The 17,088-nt window shown below is 48.4% G+C and overlaps 1 protein-coding gene across 2 annotated transcripts in view; it reads right to left on the reverse strand.

Annotated features, from left to right (window-relative positions):
- Nucleotides 1–17,088, reverse strand: part of atp8b2 (ATPase phospholipid transporting 8B2) — a 55,614-nt gene that overhangs the window by 5,091 nt on the left and 33,435 nt on the right. For both annotated transcript variants that reach the window (XM_061233930.1, XM_061233925.1), the window contains 7 exons: nucleotides 16,611–16,726; nucleotides 12,066–12,230; nucleotides 11,345–11,456; nucleotides 10,744–10,849; nucleotides 6,725–7,004; nucleotides 5,704–5,887; nucleotides 338–561 (listed from right to left, as the gene is read on the reverse strand). In XM_061233930.1, coding sequence (XP_061089914.1) covers nucleotides 338–561; nucleotides 5,704–5,887; nucleotides 6,725–7,004; nucleotides 10,744–10,849; nucleotides 11,345–11,456; nucleotides 12,066–12,230; nucleotides 16,611–16,726 — 1,187 coding nt within the window. The remainder of the gene's footprint in view (nucleotides 1–337; nucleotides 562–5,703; nucleotides 5,888–6,724; nucleotides 7,005–10,743; nucleotides 10,850–11,344; nucleotides 11,457–12,065; nucleotides 12,231–16,610; nucleotides 16,727–17,088) is intronic.

Consider the following 17,088-nt stretch of genomic DNA (forward strand, 5'->3'; position numbering starts at 1 on the left):
TCTCTAGACTGGGGCTTGAACCATCAACCTTCCAGGTCCCAGTCAAGCACCTTTATCCACTAGGCTGCCTGCCCGATAAGTTAAAACAGGTGAGGACTCCCCAGGCCTGTTGTATGAGCAGCCTGGAGTAGGAACCCCTCAGCACTGGCCATTCCACAGCAGGGATTCTGGGCCTCAACGCCCACCCTCCCCGCCCCCTGCTCTGCCCCACCCTCTAGCCCCACCCTCCCCGCCCCCTGCTCTGCCCCACACTCCCCACCCCCTGCTCTGCCCCACGCTCCCCATCCCCTGCTCTGCCCCACCCTCCCCGCCCCCCGCTCTGTCCCGCCTCTCTCACCTGGGCGGAGAAGCCGCAGAAGAAGCCGAACCAGAAGTGCACCATGGTGAAGGCGAAGTTCTTGTAGAAGAAGTAGCAGAGGAAGCGGCACATGCGCAGGTAGGACCAGCGGCCGTGCACCAGCAGGAGGCGCTGCAGGAAGCGGAACTGGGAGAAGGAGTAGTCCGACGCCAGCACCGCCTGGATGCCCTCCTGCCCGCTGATGCCCACTCCGATGTGGGCACCTGAACAGACGGAGGAGGAGGAGGGACAGACAGATTAGAGTCCCTGCATGTGTAACAGACAGATTAGAGCCCCTGCATGTGTAACATTACATTACATTACATTATTGGCATTTGGCAGACGCTCTTATCCAGAGCGACGTACAACAAAGTGCATACTCATAACCAGGGATAAGTTCGCTGAAAGACCCTAGAGGGAAGTACAATTTCAACTGCTACCTGTACAACAAAGATAAGGACAAGGGCCATTATTTATTTATTTTTTTATTTTTATTTTTTTTGAACAAACAAACAAACAGAGCAAAAGTGACCAAAGTTAACTATCCAAACACTGCTTACCTAGCCAACTAAAAATACCGATACACAAAGCAAGTCACAGAGACAACAATTAAGGTTCACAGGGAGGTAGGGAGGGATGGGGAGAGGTGCTGCTTGAAGAGGTGTGTCTTCAGCTTGCACTTGAAGGTGGGGAGAGATTCTATAGTTCTGACCTCAACAGGGAGTTTGTTCCACCACCGTGGAGCCAGAACAGACGGTAGTCGTGAGCGTGAGGTGGAGGTTCTGAGAGGGGGAGGTGCCAAGCGGCCTGTGGAGGCTGAACGAAGAGGTCTGGCAGGGGTGTAGGGTCTGATGATTTTTTGCAGATAAGCTGGGGAAGACCCTTTAACTGCTTGGAAGGCTAGCACCAATGTTTTGAATTTGATGCGAGCCATGACAGGCAGCCAGTGGAGGGAAGTAAGCAGGGGGGTGACGTGTGAGTATTTGGGAAGGTTGAAGACCAGACGAGCTGCTGCATTCTGGATGAGTTGGAGGGGTCTGATGGCGGACGCTGGGAGGCCAGCCAAGAGGGAATTGCAGTAGTCCAGGCGGGACAGAACCATCGCTTGGACCAGGAGCTGGGTCGAGTAGGGGGTGAGAAAGGGGCGGATTCTCCGTATGTTGTATAGGAAGAACCTGCAAGACCGGGTCACCGCCGCAATGTTCTCGGAAAGGGACAGTCTGCTGTCCATCACCACGCCGAGGTTCCTTGCACTGGGTGACGGCGTGAGTGTGGTATCCCCGAGGGAAATGGAGAGATCCAGATGGGGAGAGGTATTAGCAGGGATGAATATCATTTCAGTTTTACCTGGGTTGAGCTTTAGATGGTGGTTGTCCATCCAGCTCTGGATGTCCCTCAGGCAAGCAGAGATACGGGCTGAAACCTACGTATCAGACGGCGGGAACGAGACGAAGAGTTGGGTATCGTCCGCGTAGCAGTGGTAGGATAGCCCATGTGCAGTGATCACAGGGCCAAGGGAGCGAGTGTAAAGAGAAAAAAGAAGTGGGCCAAGGACTGAGCCCTGGGGAACTCCTGTGGCGAGGGGCCGAGGTGTTGATACCAAACCAGCCCAGGCAACCTGGAAGGAGCGACCAGAGAGGTAGGACTCAATCCAGTCCAGGGCTGTGCCACAGATGCCCGTTGCTGACAGGGCAGACAGGAGGATGGAGTGATCCACAGTGTCGAAGGCAGCAGAGAGATCTAGAAGAATGAGGACAGAGGAGAGGGAGGCTGCTCGTGCGGCATGGAGTGACTCACTGACGGAGAGGAGCGCAGTCTCTGTCGAGTGGCCCGATCTGAAGCCAGACTGATGGGGGTCTAGCAGGTTGTTGTTAGAAAAGAAGGAAGAAAGTTGAGTAGAAGCGGCTCGTTCTATAGTTTTAGAAAGGAAAGGAAGAAGAGATACCGGGCGGTAGTTCTGGATGATGGAGGGATCCAGGGTAGGCTTTTTTAGCAGCGGAGTGATGTGGGCCCTCTTGGAGGATGCCGGAAAACAGCCGGAAGACAGGGAGGAGTTGACAAGGGAGGTGACAAATGGGAGAATGTCAGGTGTGATAGTTTGGAGAAGAGAAGAGGGGATAGGGTCAAGGGCACAGGTTGTAGGGCGGTGGCAGAGCAGGAGTTGAGAAACATCGGAGTCTGTAAGGGGGGAGAAAGTCATTCTTCTCATCGAAGAAATCAGAAAAGTCATCAGCAGCGAAGGAGGACGGAGGAGGAGGAGGCGGTGCGTTGAGGAGAGAGGAGAAAATGGAGAAAGGTTTCCAGGGGTTAGAAGCGGAGTTCTGAATTTGTGTTTGATAGTATTTTGCTTTGGCGGCAGTGACATCCTGCATGTGTAACAGACAGATTAGAGTCCCTGCATGTGTAACAGAGACTGAGGGAGGAGATTATATGACTATTGTATAATTGGGGGGGGGGGGGCTATTTTCATTTCAGCATAATCTTAATTCCTCATGTATTCCCCTTCTCTTCTGTACAACGGCACCGTATGTTAAAACATGGCTTCCCACAGTGGGGAAAAAAAACCATGGCAGGGCATGTAGATGAGCATGGATTCTGACTCCAGAGTGCTTTTGTACAATAAGCCTGCCAAACCACTTCATTAATTAGCCTTATTTCCCTTTAGGTACATTTAATTGGGGTTTCAGAGGCAAACATAGCAGCCCTCTTTTTAACTACAGCTTATACATACAGTACTGTGCAAAAGTCTTAGGCACCTGTATAACATTCTGTATAGATAGCTGAATCAAATCAATATTTTTTGTGAACACCCTTCGGCGTTAAAACTGCAACACTTCTCTGAGATAGCCAACGCTGTCCTGCAGTTCTATAAGACAATCAGCAGGGAGGTTGTTCCAAGCACGTTGGAGAACTTGCCACAGTTCTTCTGCAGACTTTGGTTGGCTCCTTGCTTCTGATCTCAGACAGCCTTGATCAAGTTTTTATGTAAAAAGTAGTCAATTGCTTACAGTAATATGTTACTTTTTAAAAATTAAATACAAAAATGTCTTATCTTTTGGAAAATGAATATTTGGAAATCTCAAATGTGTTATTTTATACAAACACACACAAAAAAATAAACATATATATAATAAAATCTAGGGTGCCTAAGACTTCTGCAGAGTACTGTATATTGTTCTCCTTTAATTTGCTACTATATAGTTCCTCATTGGTTTTTAGTGTTATTTTATCTGTTTTATGTCCTGCTTTTATTACGGTGTTTTATGTCTTATTTTATTGCCATGTTCCAATTAACTGATTACTGTGGCTGCTTGTGCCAACTTGACCAGCCAAATCTACTGCATGAAAGGAACCAAACATTTATTACGATAATACTAGTAATAATAATAATATTTTTTATTAAACTAATCATAATAATAATAATAATAATAATCTCTGTGCGGAGTTTGCATGTTCTCCCCGTGTGTGCGTGGGTTTCCTCCGGGTACTCCGGTTTCTTCCCACAGTCCAAAGACATGCAGGTTAAGCTGATTGAAGAGTCTAAATTGCCCGTAGGTATGAGTGTGTGAGTGAATGGTGTGTGTGCCCTGCGATGGACTGGCGACCTGTCCAGGGTGTATTCCTGCCTTTCTCCCAATGTATGCTGGGATAGGCTCCAGCCCCCCTGCGACCCTGTTCAGGATAAGCGGGTTAGGATAATGAATGAATGAATGAATGAATGAATGAATGAATGAATAATAATAACAATAATAATAATAATAATAATAATATCTGTACTTGAATCTAGGACTTTTGAATCTACTTTGTGTACTAGACTTATGTCTACCAGCAGCAACAGAGAGACTGAACAAGACTAAATATACCCACGGGATGCGTTATATTCACTTCCTTCTACAGAAAATATAGAAATGTCAAATTGTGAAGAAAAATTGTGAAAATCATTTTTGCCTGGGTGCTGTTATGTGTAGACATGCAATCACAGAGGTTCAGTCTCTGAACAAACATCTTGAGCAACACAAAAAAGCAAGAAGTATTTTAAAGTCAGGACAGGAAGTGAAACTCTTGGTGCGTTCTTAAGCGTTCTAAAAGACGCAGAGCTTCTCTTTTTCTTGTTGTCTGGGGTGGAGGGGGTTGTGAAATGTTGGGAAACTGCAGTTTCTGAAACTGCAGTTTCAGGGCCGCAACATTCCGTGAGAAACAAAAGCCTTGAAATGAACTGAAGGTCGGAGTTGGAGAGGGTAGGAGTCGGAGGGGGTAGGAGTCGGAGAGGGTAGGAGTCGGAGAGGGTAGGAGTCGGAGGGGGTAGGGGGTAGGGGGTAGGAGTCGGAGGGGGTAGGGGGTAGGGGGTAGGAGTCGGAGGGGGTAGGGGGTAGGGGGTAGGAGTCGGAGGGGGTAGGAGTCGGGCCAGAAGCTATAACACACTCCATTGCGCACTGCTGTCCCCAAGTACCAATGCAAGCAAATACGCTCACATGCAGGGCAAACTTCTGCATTTCATGGGGTTTTCCACCGTCCTGCTGGTCTGTAAATTTGGTCCGTAAATTCATCTCTGCCTCACTAGATGAGTAATGTTTTCCTCCTCTTGACCTCCCTACATCTCTCATACGAGTCATCGACACATCCACACATTCACACATTCACACAATTCACACAATTCACACAATTCACACATTCACACAATTCACACAATTCACACAATTCACACAATTCACACAATTCACACATTCACACATCCCACTCCGCCTTCCCTCCTCTGGGCCTGTGTAGCATGCGCTAGGCAGCTATACCCCACTAGCATGGCCACCGAATGGAAGTGAGCCCAGCTTAAGGGAAGGCAGAGTGGGATGTGTGGATGAGAGATGGAGGGAGGTCAAGAGGAGGAATAAATTATTTGCTCACCGTATGAGGCAGACCTAGGAGTGCTAACCCAAGCCCCCTCTCCTCTCAGCCAGGTAGAGACAGGGGTGGCTGGTGTTGTCTATGTGTTTCTGGGTTGGGGTGTTGTCACTGTGTTTCTGGGTTGGGGATGGGGTGTTGTCTCTGTGTTTCTGGGTTGGGGATGGGGTGTTGTCTCTGTGTTTCTGGGTTGGGGATGGGGTGTTGTCTCTGTGTTTCTGGGTTGGGGATGGGGTGTTGTCTCTGTGTTTCTGGGTTGGGGATGGGGTGTTGTCTCTGTGTTTCTGGGTTGGGGATGGGGTGTTGTCTCTGTGTTTCTGGGTTGGGGATGGGGTGTTGTCTCTGTGTTTCTGGGTTGGGGATGGGGTGTTGTCTCTGTGTTTCTGGGTTGGGGATGGGGTGTTGTCTCTGTGTTTCTGGGTTGGGGATGGGGTGTTGTCTCTGTGTTTCCGGGGGGGGGGGTGACGTACTCTTGATCATGCTGACGTCGTTGGCTCCGTCCCCGATGGCCAAGGTGACAGCCTTCTTGTGCCTTTTCACCAGCTCCACCACCAGGGCCTTCTGCAGCGGGGTGACCCGGCAGCAGATCACTGCCCTGCAGGCGCACGCAGCGTCCAGGAACTCCTGCTCCATGTCTGCCTCCAGGGCGTGGGCCTGAGGAGGAGGAGGAGGGGGGGAGACGCAGAGCGGGTACTCTCTACTGAACATGCTCAGCTCTCTTCTTTCCCCCCCCCCCCCATTTTTCTCACAATTTGGTGACCAATTGTAGCCTGCCCTCAGGGCCCCTCCCCCCACCCACGGAGCCTTTGCTACCTGTACCTTGCACTACCGCAGCACTCACAACTCTAAAACAAAATCATTAAATCTCCCCAGTTTCATTAAATCTCCCCCTCTTCTCTCGGTTTCTCCACACCTCCATTTGCGCTCTCACACTCTCTCCCTCTCCACATTTAGCTCACTCTACATCTAGCATAGGGAGAGACGAATGTGCACCCAGTGTTGGAGAGCGTGATTAAGAACTGGTCTACGGAAGAGAGAGAGGAGGTCAGGAGGAGGTCGTGCTGAACAGTGCAAATGGCAACAGTTCTCTGGCAGCTATCAGAGAATCACGGGGCTCTGGGGCTGGGTGACGTCACACTGCCTGCTTCTCTGGTCTGGTCGCTGTCTGTGCTACCTGCCCCGTCACCTGGGTGACCCCACAGAGGCCAAACACGCTCTCGCTCCATCTCTCAATGTCTCTCTCTCCCTCTTTCCCTCTCACTCCATCTCTCCATGTCTCTCTCTCCCTCTTTCCCTCTCACTCCATCTCTCAATGTCTCTCTCTCCCTCTTTCCCTCTCACTCCATCTCTCCATGTCTCTCTCTCCCTCTTTCCCTCTCACTCCATCTCTCAATGTCTCTCTCACTCCATCTCTCCATGTCTCTCCCACTCCAACTCTCTCTCTTGCTCTCTCCACATCTCCGCCCTGTTTCTCCTCTCCCTGTGACTCACCAGGCTGTGCCCGCTGATGACCAGGGCGTACTCCCCAGCGATGGAGTCCAGCAGGGAGGGAGGGGGAGGTGGAGGTGGAGGGGGAGGGGGAGGCACGGGGGCCTCCTGTTTGTGCTCCAGCTGCTGTCTCCAGTCTGCTGCCTCTCCTCTGCAGTCTCCACCTCCTCCTCCTCCTCCAAACCCGTTACCCAGCGAGCAGCTCTCCCCCCATCCCTCCATCTCCTCCTCCTTTCCTCCGTCCCGGGAGCGGGCAGACTCCATCATTCGCTCCCTTGCCCTCCTGAAGGGAATATTAAACAGAAGAGACCAATAAACTCCATCCTGGTAGTTTCTAACTCAATACATTACAATACATTAACGGCATTCGGCAGACGCTCTTATCCAGAGCGACATACAGTTGATTAGACTAAGCAGGAGACAATCCTCCCCTGGAGTAATGCAGGGTTAAGGGTCTTGCTCAAGGGCCCAACGGCTGGCCAGATCAAGAACACTCTCCAGGAGGTAGGTGTATGTGTGTCAAAGTCAACAATCAAGAGAAGACTTTACCAGAGTGAATACAGAGGGTTCACCACAAGATGTAAACCATTGGTGAGCCTCAAAAACAGGAAGACCAGATTAGAGTTTGCCAAACAACATCTAAAAAAGCCTTTACAGTTCTGGAACAACATCCTATGGACAGATGAGACAAAGATCAACTTGTACCAGAATGATGGGAAGAGAAGAGTATGGAGAAGGAAAGGAACTGCTCATGATCCAAAACATACCACCTCATCAGTGAAGCATGTGCCAATGGAACTGGTTCCCTTCTATTTATTGTGACTGCTGACAAAAGCAGCAGGATGAATTCTGAAGTGTTTTGGGCAATATTATCGGCTCATATTCAGCCAAATGCTTCAGAACTCATTGGACGGCGCTTCACAGTGCAGATGGACAATAACCCAAAGCATACTGCGAAAGCAACCAAAGAGTTTTTTAAGGCAAAGAAATTGAATGTTATGCAATGGCCAAGTCAATCACCTGACCTGAATCCGATTGAACATGCATTTCACTTGCTGAAGACAAAACTGAAAGGAAAATGCCCCAAGAACAAGCAGGAACTGAAGACAGCTGCAGTAGAGGCCTGGCAGAGCATCACCAGGGATGAAACCCGGCATCTGGTGATGTCTATGCGTTCCAGACTTCAGGCTGTAATTGACTGCAAAGGATTTGCAACGAAGTATTAAAAAGTGAAAGTTTGATTTATGATTGTTAGTTTGTCCCATTACTTTTGGTCCCTTAAAAAGTGGGAGGCACATATACAAACAAAATTCCTACACCGTTCACCTGATTTGGATGTAAATACCCTCAAATTAAAGCTGAAAGTCTGCAGTTAAAGCACATCTTGTTTGTTTCATTTCAAATCCATTGTGGTGGTGTATAGAGCCAAAAGGTGAGAATTGTGTCGATGTCCCAATATTCATGGACCTGTCTGTAATTATTTGTTGAAAATGAAAATGTAATCCCATAGATTTTTAAATGCAAAGTAAACCTAATGTATAGAGCTCAAATTTAAGCTGAACAAACAGTATGTGTTTATAATCTCTTAGCCAGAGTATGGAAATGATCACAAACAAGAGAAACCATTATTTAGTAATCAACAGAAAAGGTTACTATGGCAGCGAGGTCAAGAGTTTCCCAGGCTGTAAGTAGCTATTCTGCTAAAACAGGAAATAAACACAAACACTGAACAAATAGGCAATAGGAAACAGACCACGAAGGACACCGCCGTCCATCTAAAGCGCCACGTTCGTTAAGTCACTAGAACGGTGAGTACAGTGCACTGATGTCACGAGTGCTTGCTAACAGATGGGCATTTCATGGATGTCTTATTCAACACTGTGCTGAGTCCTGCTACACAGGGCCCTCTCAATGAATCACAGGCAGACAGCAAATACAGCGCAACTGACCTCTTTCCCCATGTACAGCTGTGTACCACGGTGCCCTAAAAGCGGGGGCTAAGTATAAACAAACCAAACCAAAATATATAAAAATGGCCTTCATTAAAACCTGAGAACGTACACGTTAACCACATTAATTGTGTGAATTACAAATCTAAAACTGTGGCAAGTCAGTGGCAAATAATGGGTCTTTGTCCCCAGACCTTATGGAGGGCACTGTAAAACATTAATTAAAACAATCAAAAACAATAAGATTCAATATTCAGTTCTGACATGGTCTTAAAGGTAGTAAGGAGTCCAACTGTGCTCTTCAACCACATTTTTATTGTAAATCTTAACTAATGTTTTATTTTTTTCTGCAATCATTTTAACAAATGTGTAAAATGTAGTTTTAACTGACATTACACTAGAGAATTTCTTTCTCTTTCTTTATGTGTAACTGAGCGACATAGTCAATGAGGGGCTTTCCCTCGATGCTTGGCTGAGGTTTCTCTTGTGGAAAACAAGTATCCTGAAATCATATGTGCACCTTTAAGCAGGACGTGCTACTCATTTGCAACCAGTTTTCTGACTGAAGCTCCTAAATATTCAGCGTTGAATTCTTATTTGTTGTGGTGGTTTCTGGCCTAAAATACAATGCACTTGAATCTCTTCAGCTTTCTGAATGCACTTTCAGTTTGTTGCTGAGATCCGTCCATATTGTGCAATGTTGACATTTACACGGCTTTGTGTCCGATTCTTCCACCGTGAGTTCTCTCTTGTCCTTGAAATTTATCACACATAAGTTCAATGTTTACACATGAAAATGACTGACTGAAAACAGGTGCAGGAGGAAAGGTGTTACAGACTGCATGACACTCACCATCCAAATGTACGAGCTATAACTCTGACTGTCAGACACAGGTCCTGTGGTGCAAGACTCGCAGTATCACTGCACAGCACACCCCCGCTCGCAGCTCAGACTCTGCACAGTCTCACACGGTGGCTCTGACTCTGCACAGTCTCATACGGAGTCTCATGCGGTGGCTCTGACTCTACAGTCTCATATGGAGTCTCATACGGTGGCTCTGACTCTACAGTCTCATACGGAGTCTCAGACGGTGGCTCTGACTCTGCACAGTCTCATACGGTGGCTCTGACTCTACAGTCTCATACGGAGTCTCATACGGTGGCTCTGACTCTACAGTCTCATACGGAGTCTCATACGGTGGCTCTGACTCTGCAGTCTCATACGGAGTCTCATACGGTGGCTCTGACTCTACAGTCTCATACGGAGTCTCATACGGTGGCTCTGACTCTACAGTCTCATACGGAGTCTCAGACGGTGGCTCTGACTCTACAGTCTCAAACGGAGTCTCATACGGGGTCTCATACGGTGGCTCTGACTCTACAGTCTCATACGGAGTCTCATACGGTGGCTGACTCTACAGTCTCATACAGAGTCTCAGACGGTGGCTCTGACTCTACAGTCTCAAACGGAGTCTCATACGGGGTCTCATACGGTGGCTCTGACTCTACAGTCTCATACGGAGTCTCATACGGTGGCTCTGACTCTACAGTCTCATACGGAGTCTCATACGGTGGCTCTGACTCTGCAGTCTCATACGGTGGCTCTGACTCTGCAGTCTCATACGGAGTCTCATGCGGTGGCTCTGACTCTACAGTCTCATACGGAGTCTCATGCGGTGGCTCTGACTCTACAGTCTCAAACGGAGTCTCATACGGGGTCTCATACGGAGGCTCTGACTCCGCACAGTCTCATACGGTGCTTTGTGAAACGGAAAATAAAACTTGAGATCCCTACTGTGATGTGGTTTCATATTCACAATAGGCCCATTTTATCACTCGGCTGGTGGTAAGGTTTTGCTCTGGATTAGATAAGCGTGCTTCCTCAGTGACCAGTAAGTGCTTTATCTGTGGCATTAGGAGCCCTGCTCTTTACTGGGCTGGGAAGAAGACCTGATATCCCCTCTGGGACGAATTAATGCACCAGAAAACACTTTCATACTACAGTGAACAGCCTGTTAAATGGTGATGAATATGAGTGGAGTTAAAATGGCCGCCCTTCCCGCCTCCCCTCACCTCAGGGCCTCCCGCACGCTCTGAACCGTGTGCCCGTTGACGACAAACACCTCGCTCATGTCGTCCGTCAGCATCTTGCAGGAGTAGCCGATGTTCACCGCAGTCTCTGACAGGGAGAAAGGGACAATCCGGCATTACAATCGTGCGATAGAGAGTCAGACATGGCAGAAATTCATGTGCGAATGAATAAACAGTCTGGTCATATGGTCTATATTCAGTGCGTGGTTTCAGTATCGTATGTGGATACCACAGTAGTTCTACAGTGTTAGCTTATAATGAACAGTGTTTTGATAATTCTGTAGTGTGTTCATTTGTAGTGAACAGTGTTTCTGTATTTTCTGAAGTTCTACAGTATGTTAGCTTATAGTGAACAGCATGTTGAAATGTCTGTAGTTCTACAGTGTGTAAGCTTATAGTGAATAGCATGTTTATATGTCTGTAGTTCTACAGTGTGTTGGTTTATGGTGAACAGCGTGTTTTCTGTAATTCTATAGTGTGTTGGTTTATGGTGAACAGTGTGTTTTCTGTCGTTCTGTAGAGTGTTGTTTTATGGTGAACAGCATGTTGATATTTCTGTAGTTATACGTAGTGTGAGTCTCACCCTGCTTGTCTCCAGTAAGGACCCAGATCTTTATGTTGGCGAGCGACAGGATGGCAATAGTCTCAGGCACTCCTTCCTGCAGTTTGTCCTCGATGGCTGTGGCTCCCAGGAGCTGCATCACAGAGGCACAGGGGTTACACACACACAACCGCACGCACACACACAGACTGGCACAGACGCACACACAAATACGCAAGCCCTAACACACACGCGCACTTGCACAACCAAGCACGCAATGTGCATGCACACACTAACACAGATGCGCACACGCACACGGACAAATGTGCAAGCATACGCACATATGCACACAATGTGCATGCACGCACAAACACACACACACACACACACACACACACTGTTAGAGGATACAGTGCTTTAGCAGTGTACCGTCACACACACACACCACGCGCACAAGCAGTGTTCAATGATAAAGTGCTCCAGAAGTGCACCATCACACACGTACACACACTATAGAACACAGTGCTCCAGCAGTACCATCACACACACACACACTACAGAACACAGTGCTCCAGCAGTGCACCATCACACACACACACACACTACAGAACACAGTGCTCCAGCAGTACCATCACACACACACACACTACAGAACACAGTGCTCCAGCAGTACCATCACACACACACACACTACAGAACACAGTGCTCCAGCAGTACCGTCACACACGTACACACACTACAGAACACAGTGCTCCAGCAGTACCATCATGTCCTGCTCAATCTCCTCGTACACAGCTGCCAGCCGGTCGTCCCTGCAGTCTGTGGCTCTCTCTGCCCCGCGGTGCCGCTCAGACCAGTCCTCCCACTGCTGCTCAGACAGGTCCCTGTAGGCCAGGGCCAGGGTGCGCAGGCCGTCACCAGCGTACTCCTGCAGGGAGAGAGCGTACAGAGGTGCTCACAGTGCTACAGAGTATGTACTTTACACACACACACACACACACACACACTCCGACAGAGTGTGTACTTTACATACACACACACACACACACTCCGACAGAGTGTGTACTTTACACACACACACACACACACACACACACTCCGACAGAGTGTGTACTTTACACACACACACACACACACACAAACACACACACTCCGACAGAGTGTGTACTTTACACACACACACACACTCCGACAGAGTATGTACTTTACACACACACACACACACACACACACACACTCCGACAGAGTATGTACTTTACACACACACACACACACACACACACACACACTCCGACAGAGTATGTACTTTACACACACACACACACACACACACACACACACACACTCCGACAGAGTATGTACTTTACACACACACACACACACACACACACACTCCGACAGAGTATGTACTTTACACACACACACACACACACACACACTCCGACAGAGTATGTACTTTACACACACACACACACACACACACACACTCCGACAGAGTATGTACTTTACACACACACACACACACACTCCGACAGAGTATGTACTTTACACACACACACACACACACACTCCGACAGAGTATGTACTTTACACACACACACACACACACACACACACTCCGACAGAGTATGTACTTTACACACACACACACACACACACACACACACACACTCCGACAGAGTATGTACTTTACACACACACACACACACACACACACACTCCGACAGAGTATGTACTTTACACACACACACACACACACACACACACTCCGACAGAGTATGTACTTTACACACACACACACACACACACACACACTCCGACAGAGTGTGTACTTTACACACACACACACACACACACACACACACTCCGACAGAGTGTGTACTTTACACACACACACACACACTCCGACAGTGTGTACTTTACACATACACACACACACACACACACTCTGACAGAGTATGTACTTTACACACACACACACACACACACACACACACACACACACTCCGACAGAGTATGTACTTTACACACACACACACACACACACACACTCCGACAGAGTATGTACTTTACACACACACACACACACACACACACACACTCCGACAGAGTATGTACTTTACACACACACACACACACACACACACACACTCCGACAGAGTATGTACTTTACACATACACACACACACACACACACACACACTCCGACAGAGTATGTACTTTACACACACACACACACACACTCCGACAGAGTATGTACTTTACACACACACACACACACACACACTCCGACAGAGTATGTACTTTACACACACACACACACACACACACTCCGACAGAGTATGTACTTTACACACACACACACACACACACACACACACACACTCCGACAGAGTATGTACTTTACACACACACACACACACACACACACTCCGACAGAGTATGTACTTTACACACACACACACACACACACACACACACTCCGACAGAGTATGTACTTTACACACACACACACACACACACACACTCCGACAGAGTATGTACTTTACACATACACACACACACACACACACACACACTCCGACAGAGTATGTACTTTACACACACACACACACACTCCGACAGAGTATGTACTTTACACACACACACACACACACACTCCGACAGAGTATGTACTTTACACACACACACACACACACACACACACACACACACACTCCGACAGAGTATGTACTTTACACACACACACACACACACACACACACACTCCGACAGAGTATGTACTTTACACACACACACACACACTCCGACAGAGTGTGTACTTTACACACACACACACACACACACACACACACACTCCGACAGAGTGTGTACTTTACACACACACACACACACTCCGACAGTGTGTACTTTACACATACACACACACACACACACACTCTGACAGAGTATGTACTTTACACACACACACACACACACACTCCGACAGAGTATGTACTTTACACACACACACACACACACACACTCCGACAGAGTATGTACTTTACACACACACACACACACACACACACACACACACTCCGACAGAGTATGTACTTTACACACACACACACACACACACACACACACACACACACACTCCGACAGAGTATGTACTTTACACACACACACACACACACACACACACACACACTCCGACAGAGTATGTACTTTACACACACACACACACACTCCGACAGAGTGTGTACTTTACACACACACACACACACACACACACACACACACTCCGACAGAGTGTGTACTTTACACACACACACACACACTCCGACAGTGTGTACTTTACACATACACACACACACACACACACACTCTGACAGAGTATGTACTTTACACACACACACACACACACACACACACACACTCCGACAGAGTGTGTACTTTACACACACACACACTCCGACAGAGTGTGTACTTTACACACACTCCGACAGAGTGTGTACTTTTACACACACACACACACACACACATACATACTGCCATACCAAGGAGTGTGCACACACACTCCTACAGAGGTCACAACTACCACATTTATACACAAGCACCAGCAGAGGGAGCCATTTATACACAATCACCAGCAGAGAGAGCCATTTATACACAATCAATCACCACCAGGCACATATTCTCATGCATCATAAATTATGTCCAGCTCACAACACCAGTGTTAGATTTGAAAGATGAACCTGATTATTCAACAACAAACTTGTGAAAAGCGGGGCATAAGTCAATGGTGGTAATTAGCAATATTTGGGAGAATTAAGATTAGTCTCTAAACCAAGAAGAAGAGCCCAATAGATTTATTTAAAATAATGGCAACTTGAGCATTGTTTAGCATGTGCACCACAGTAATTCTTCCAGAATCTAATCCAGGGTCCAGTCTCATCTGAAATGGGTGCACATTTTCGTTTTAGCCATACACGTAGACACTGGATTCTGTTTATCAAGGTTGTGATTAAGCATCCTGGTTAGTTCAATCATTGAATCAGGTGCTTTAGAGCTGAGCTAAAACAGAAATCTGGCCTCACACAGACCCTTTTCAGATGAGACAGGATCAACAAATGTTTTGCTCAGTCCCCATGCACCATCATTACATTGCATTATTACATTATTGGCATTTGGCAGACGCTCTTATCCAGAGCGATGCACAGTTGATTAGACTAAGCAGGAGACAATCAGGGTTGAAGCAATGCAGGGTTAAGGGCCTTGCTCAAGGGCCCAACGGCTGTGCGGATCTTATTGTGGCTACACCAGTATTAGAACCACCGACCTTGCGTGTCCCAGTCATTTACCTTAACCACTACGCTACAGGCCGCCCCCCATCATCATTTAGTTACAAAGAACAGCCTGACTGTGAAATGAGTGTGAATGTAAGAACATTCCCATGAAACCCTTTGTCTCGGTAAATCGCGGAAACTGCCGTGTTGTTCAGCAGAGAACCCCCAGGATTCCAGTGAAACACTTGTGCAATTTGCTCCAGTCTACCACCAGGGGGAGCCAGTATTCCATTTACTGGCACGACCAATACGGTCATGGAGGGAAGTGACAGGACACAGAGGAGATGGGTGAAGAAGGAAGACTCGCTCGCAGAGCGCGGCACACAGACATAGGCACAGACGGGCACAGACGGTGACAGACGGTGACAGACGGTGACAGACGGTGACAGACGGTGACAGAGCGGACCATGGGCTCTGGAAGGGGAGCTGAGGCGGGGGGAGGGGGTAGGTTTGGGGGGTAAAGAGCTCTGGAAGGGGAGCTGAGGCGGGGGGAGGGGGTAGGTTTGGGGGGTAAAGAGCTCCGGAAGGGGAGCTGAGGTGGGGGGGGGGGGGGGGGGGTTTGGGGTGGTAAAGAGCTCTAGAAGGGGAGGGGGTAGGTTTGGGGGGTAAAGAGCTCTGGAAGGGGAGCTGAGGCGGGGGGAGGTGGTAGGTTTGGGGGGTAAAGAGCTCTGGAAGGGGGGGGGGTAGGTTTGGGGGGTAAAGAGCTCTGGAAGGGGAGGGGGTAGGTTTGGGGGGTAAAGAGCTCTGGAGGGGGGGGGGTAGGTTTGGGGGGTAAAGAGCTCTGGAAGGGGAGCTGAGGCGGGGGGGGTAGGTTTGGGGGGTAAAGGGCTCTGGAAGGGCAGCTGAGGCAGGGGGGGTAGGTTTGGGGGGTAAAGAGCTCTGGAAGGGGAGCTGAGGCGGGGGAGGGGGTAGGTTTGGGGGGTAAAGAGCTCTGGAAGGGAAGCGGTCAGTGTGGTAAAGAGAGAGGTGCTACTCACGTTGAGATGGTCTGAGGTGACGTTCATTAGGTCCTGGTTACAGGGGTGCAGTCTCTCAAACAGCAGGGTGTCAGCTCCTTTACAGTACAGCCGGATCTTCCCCACTGGGCTCCGCACTGAGACACACGCACACACACACATACGTACACAGACATACAGAGACACAGAGACACACACAGACACACAGACATACACACAGACATACACACAGACATACACACAGACATACACAGACATACACAGACATACACAGACATACACACACACACACAGACAGACACACACAGACACGCACAGACACACAGACAGACAGACACACACACACACATACACACACACACACACACAGACACACAGACACATACACAGGCACACAGAGACAAAGAGAGACACAGACACACAGCTTTAGATACAGAACAGACACCGGCAGCAGGGCAGATCATGCTGCATAGTGCTGCGTACAGCTCACAAACGCTGG

This window comes from Conger conger, chromosome 1 (assembly GCF_963514075.1).
Source record: "Conger conger chromosome 1, fConCon1.1, whole genome shotgun sequence".
NCBI lineage: Eukaryota > Metazoa > Chordata > Actinopteri > Anguilliformes > Congridae > Conger > Conger conger.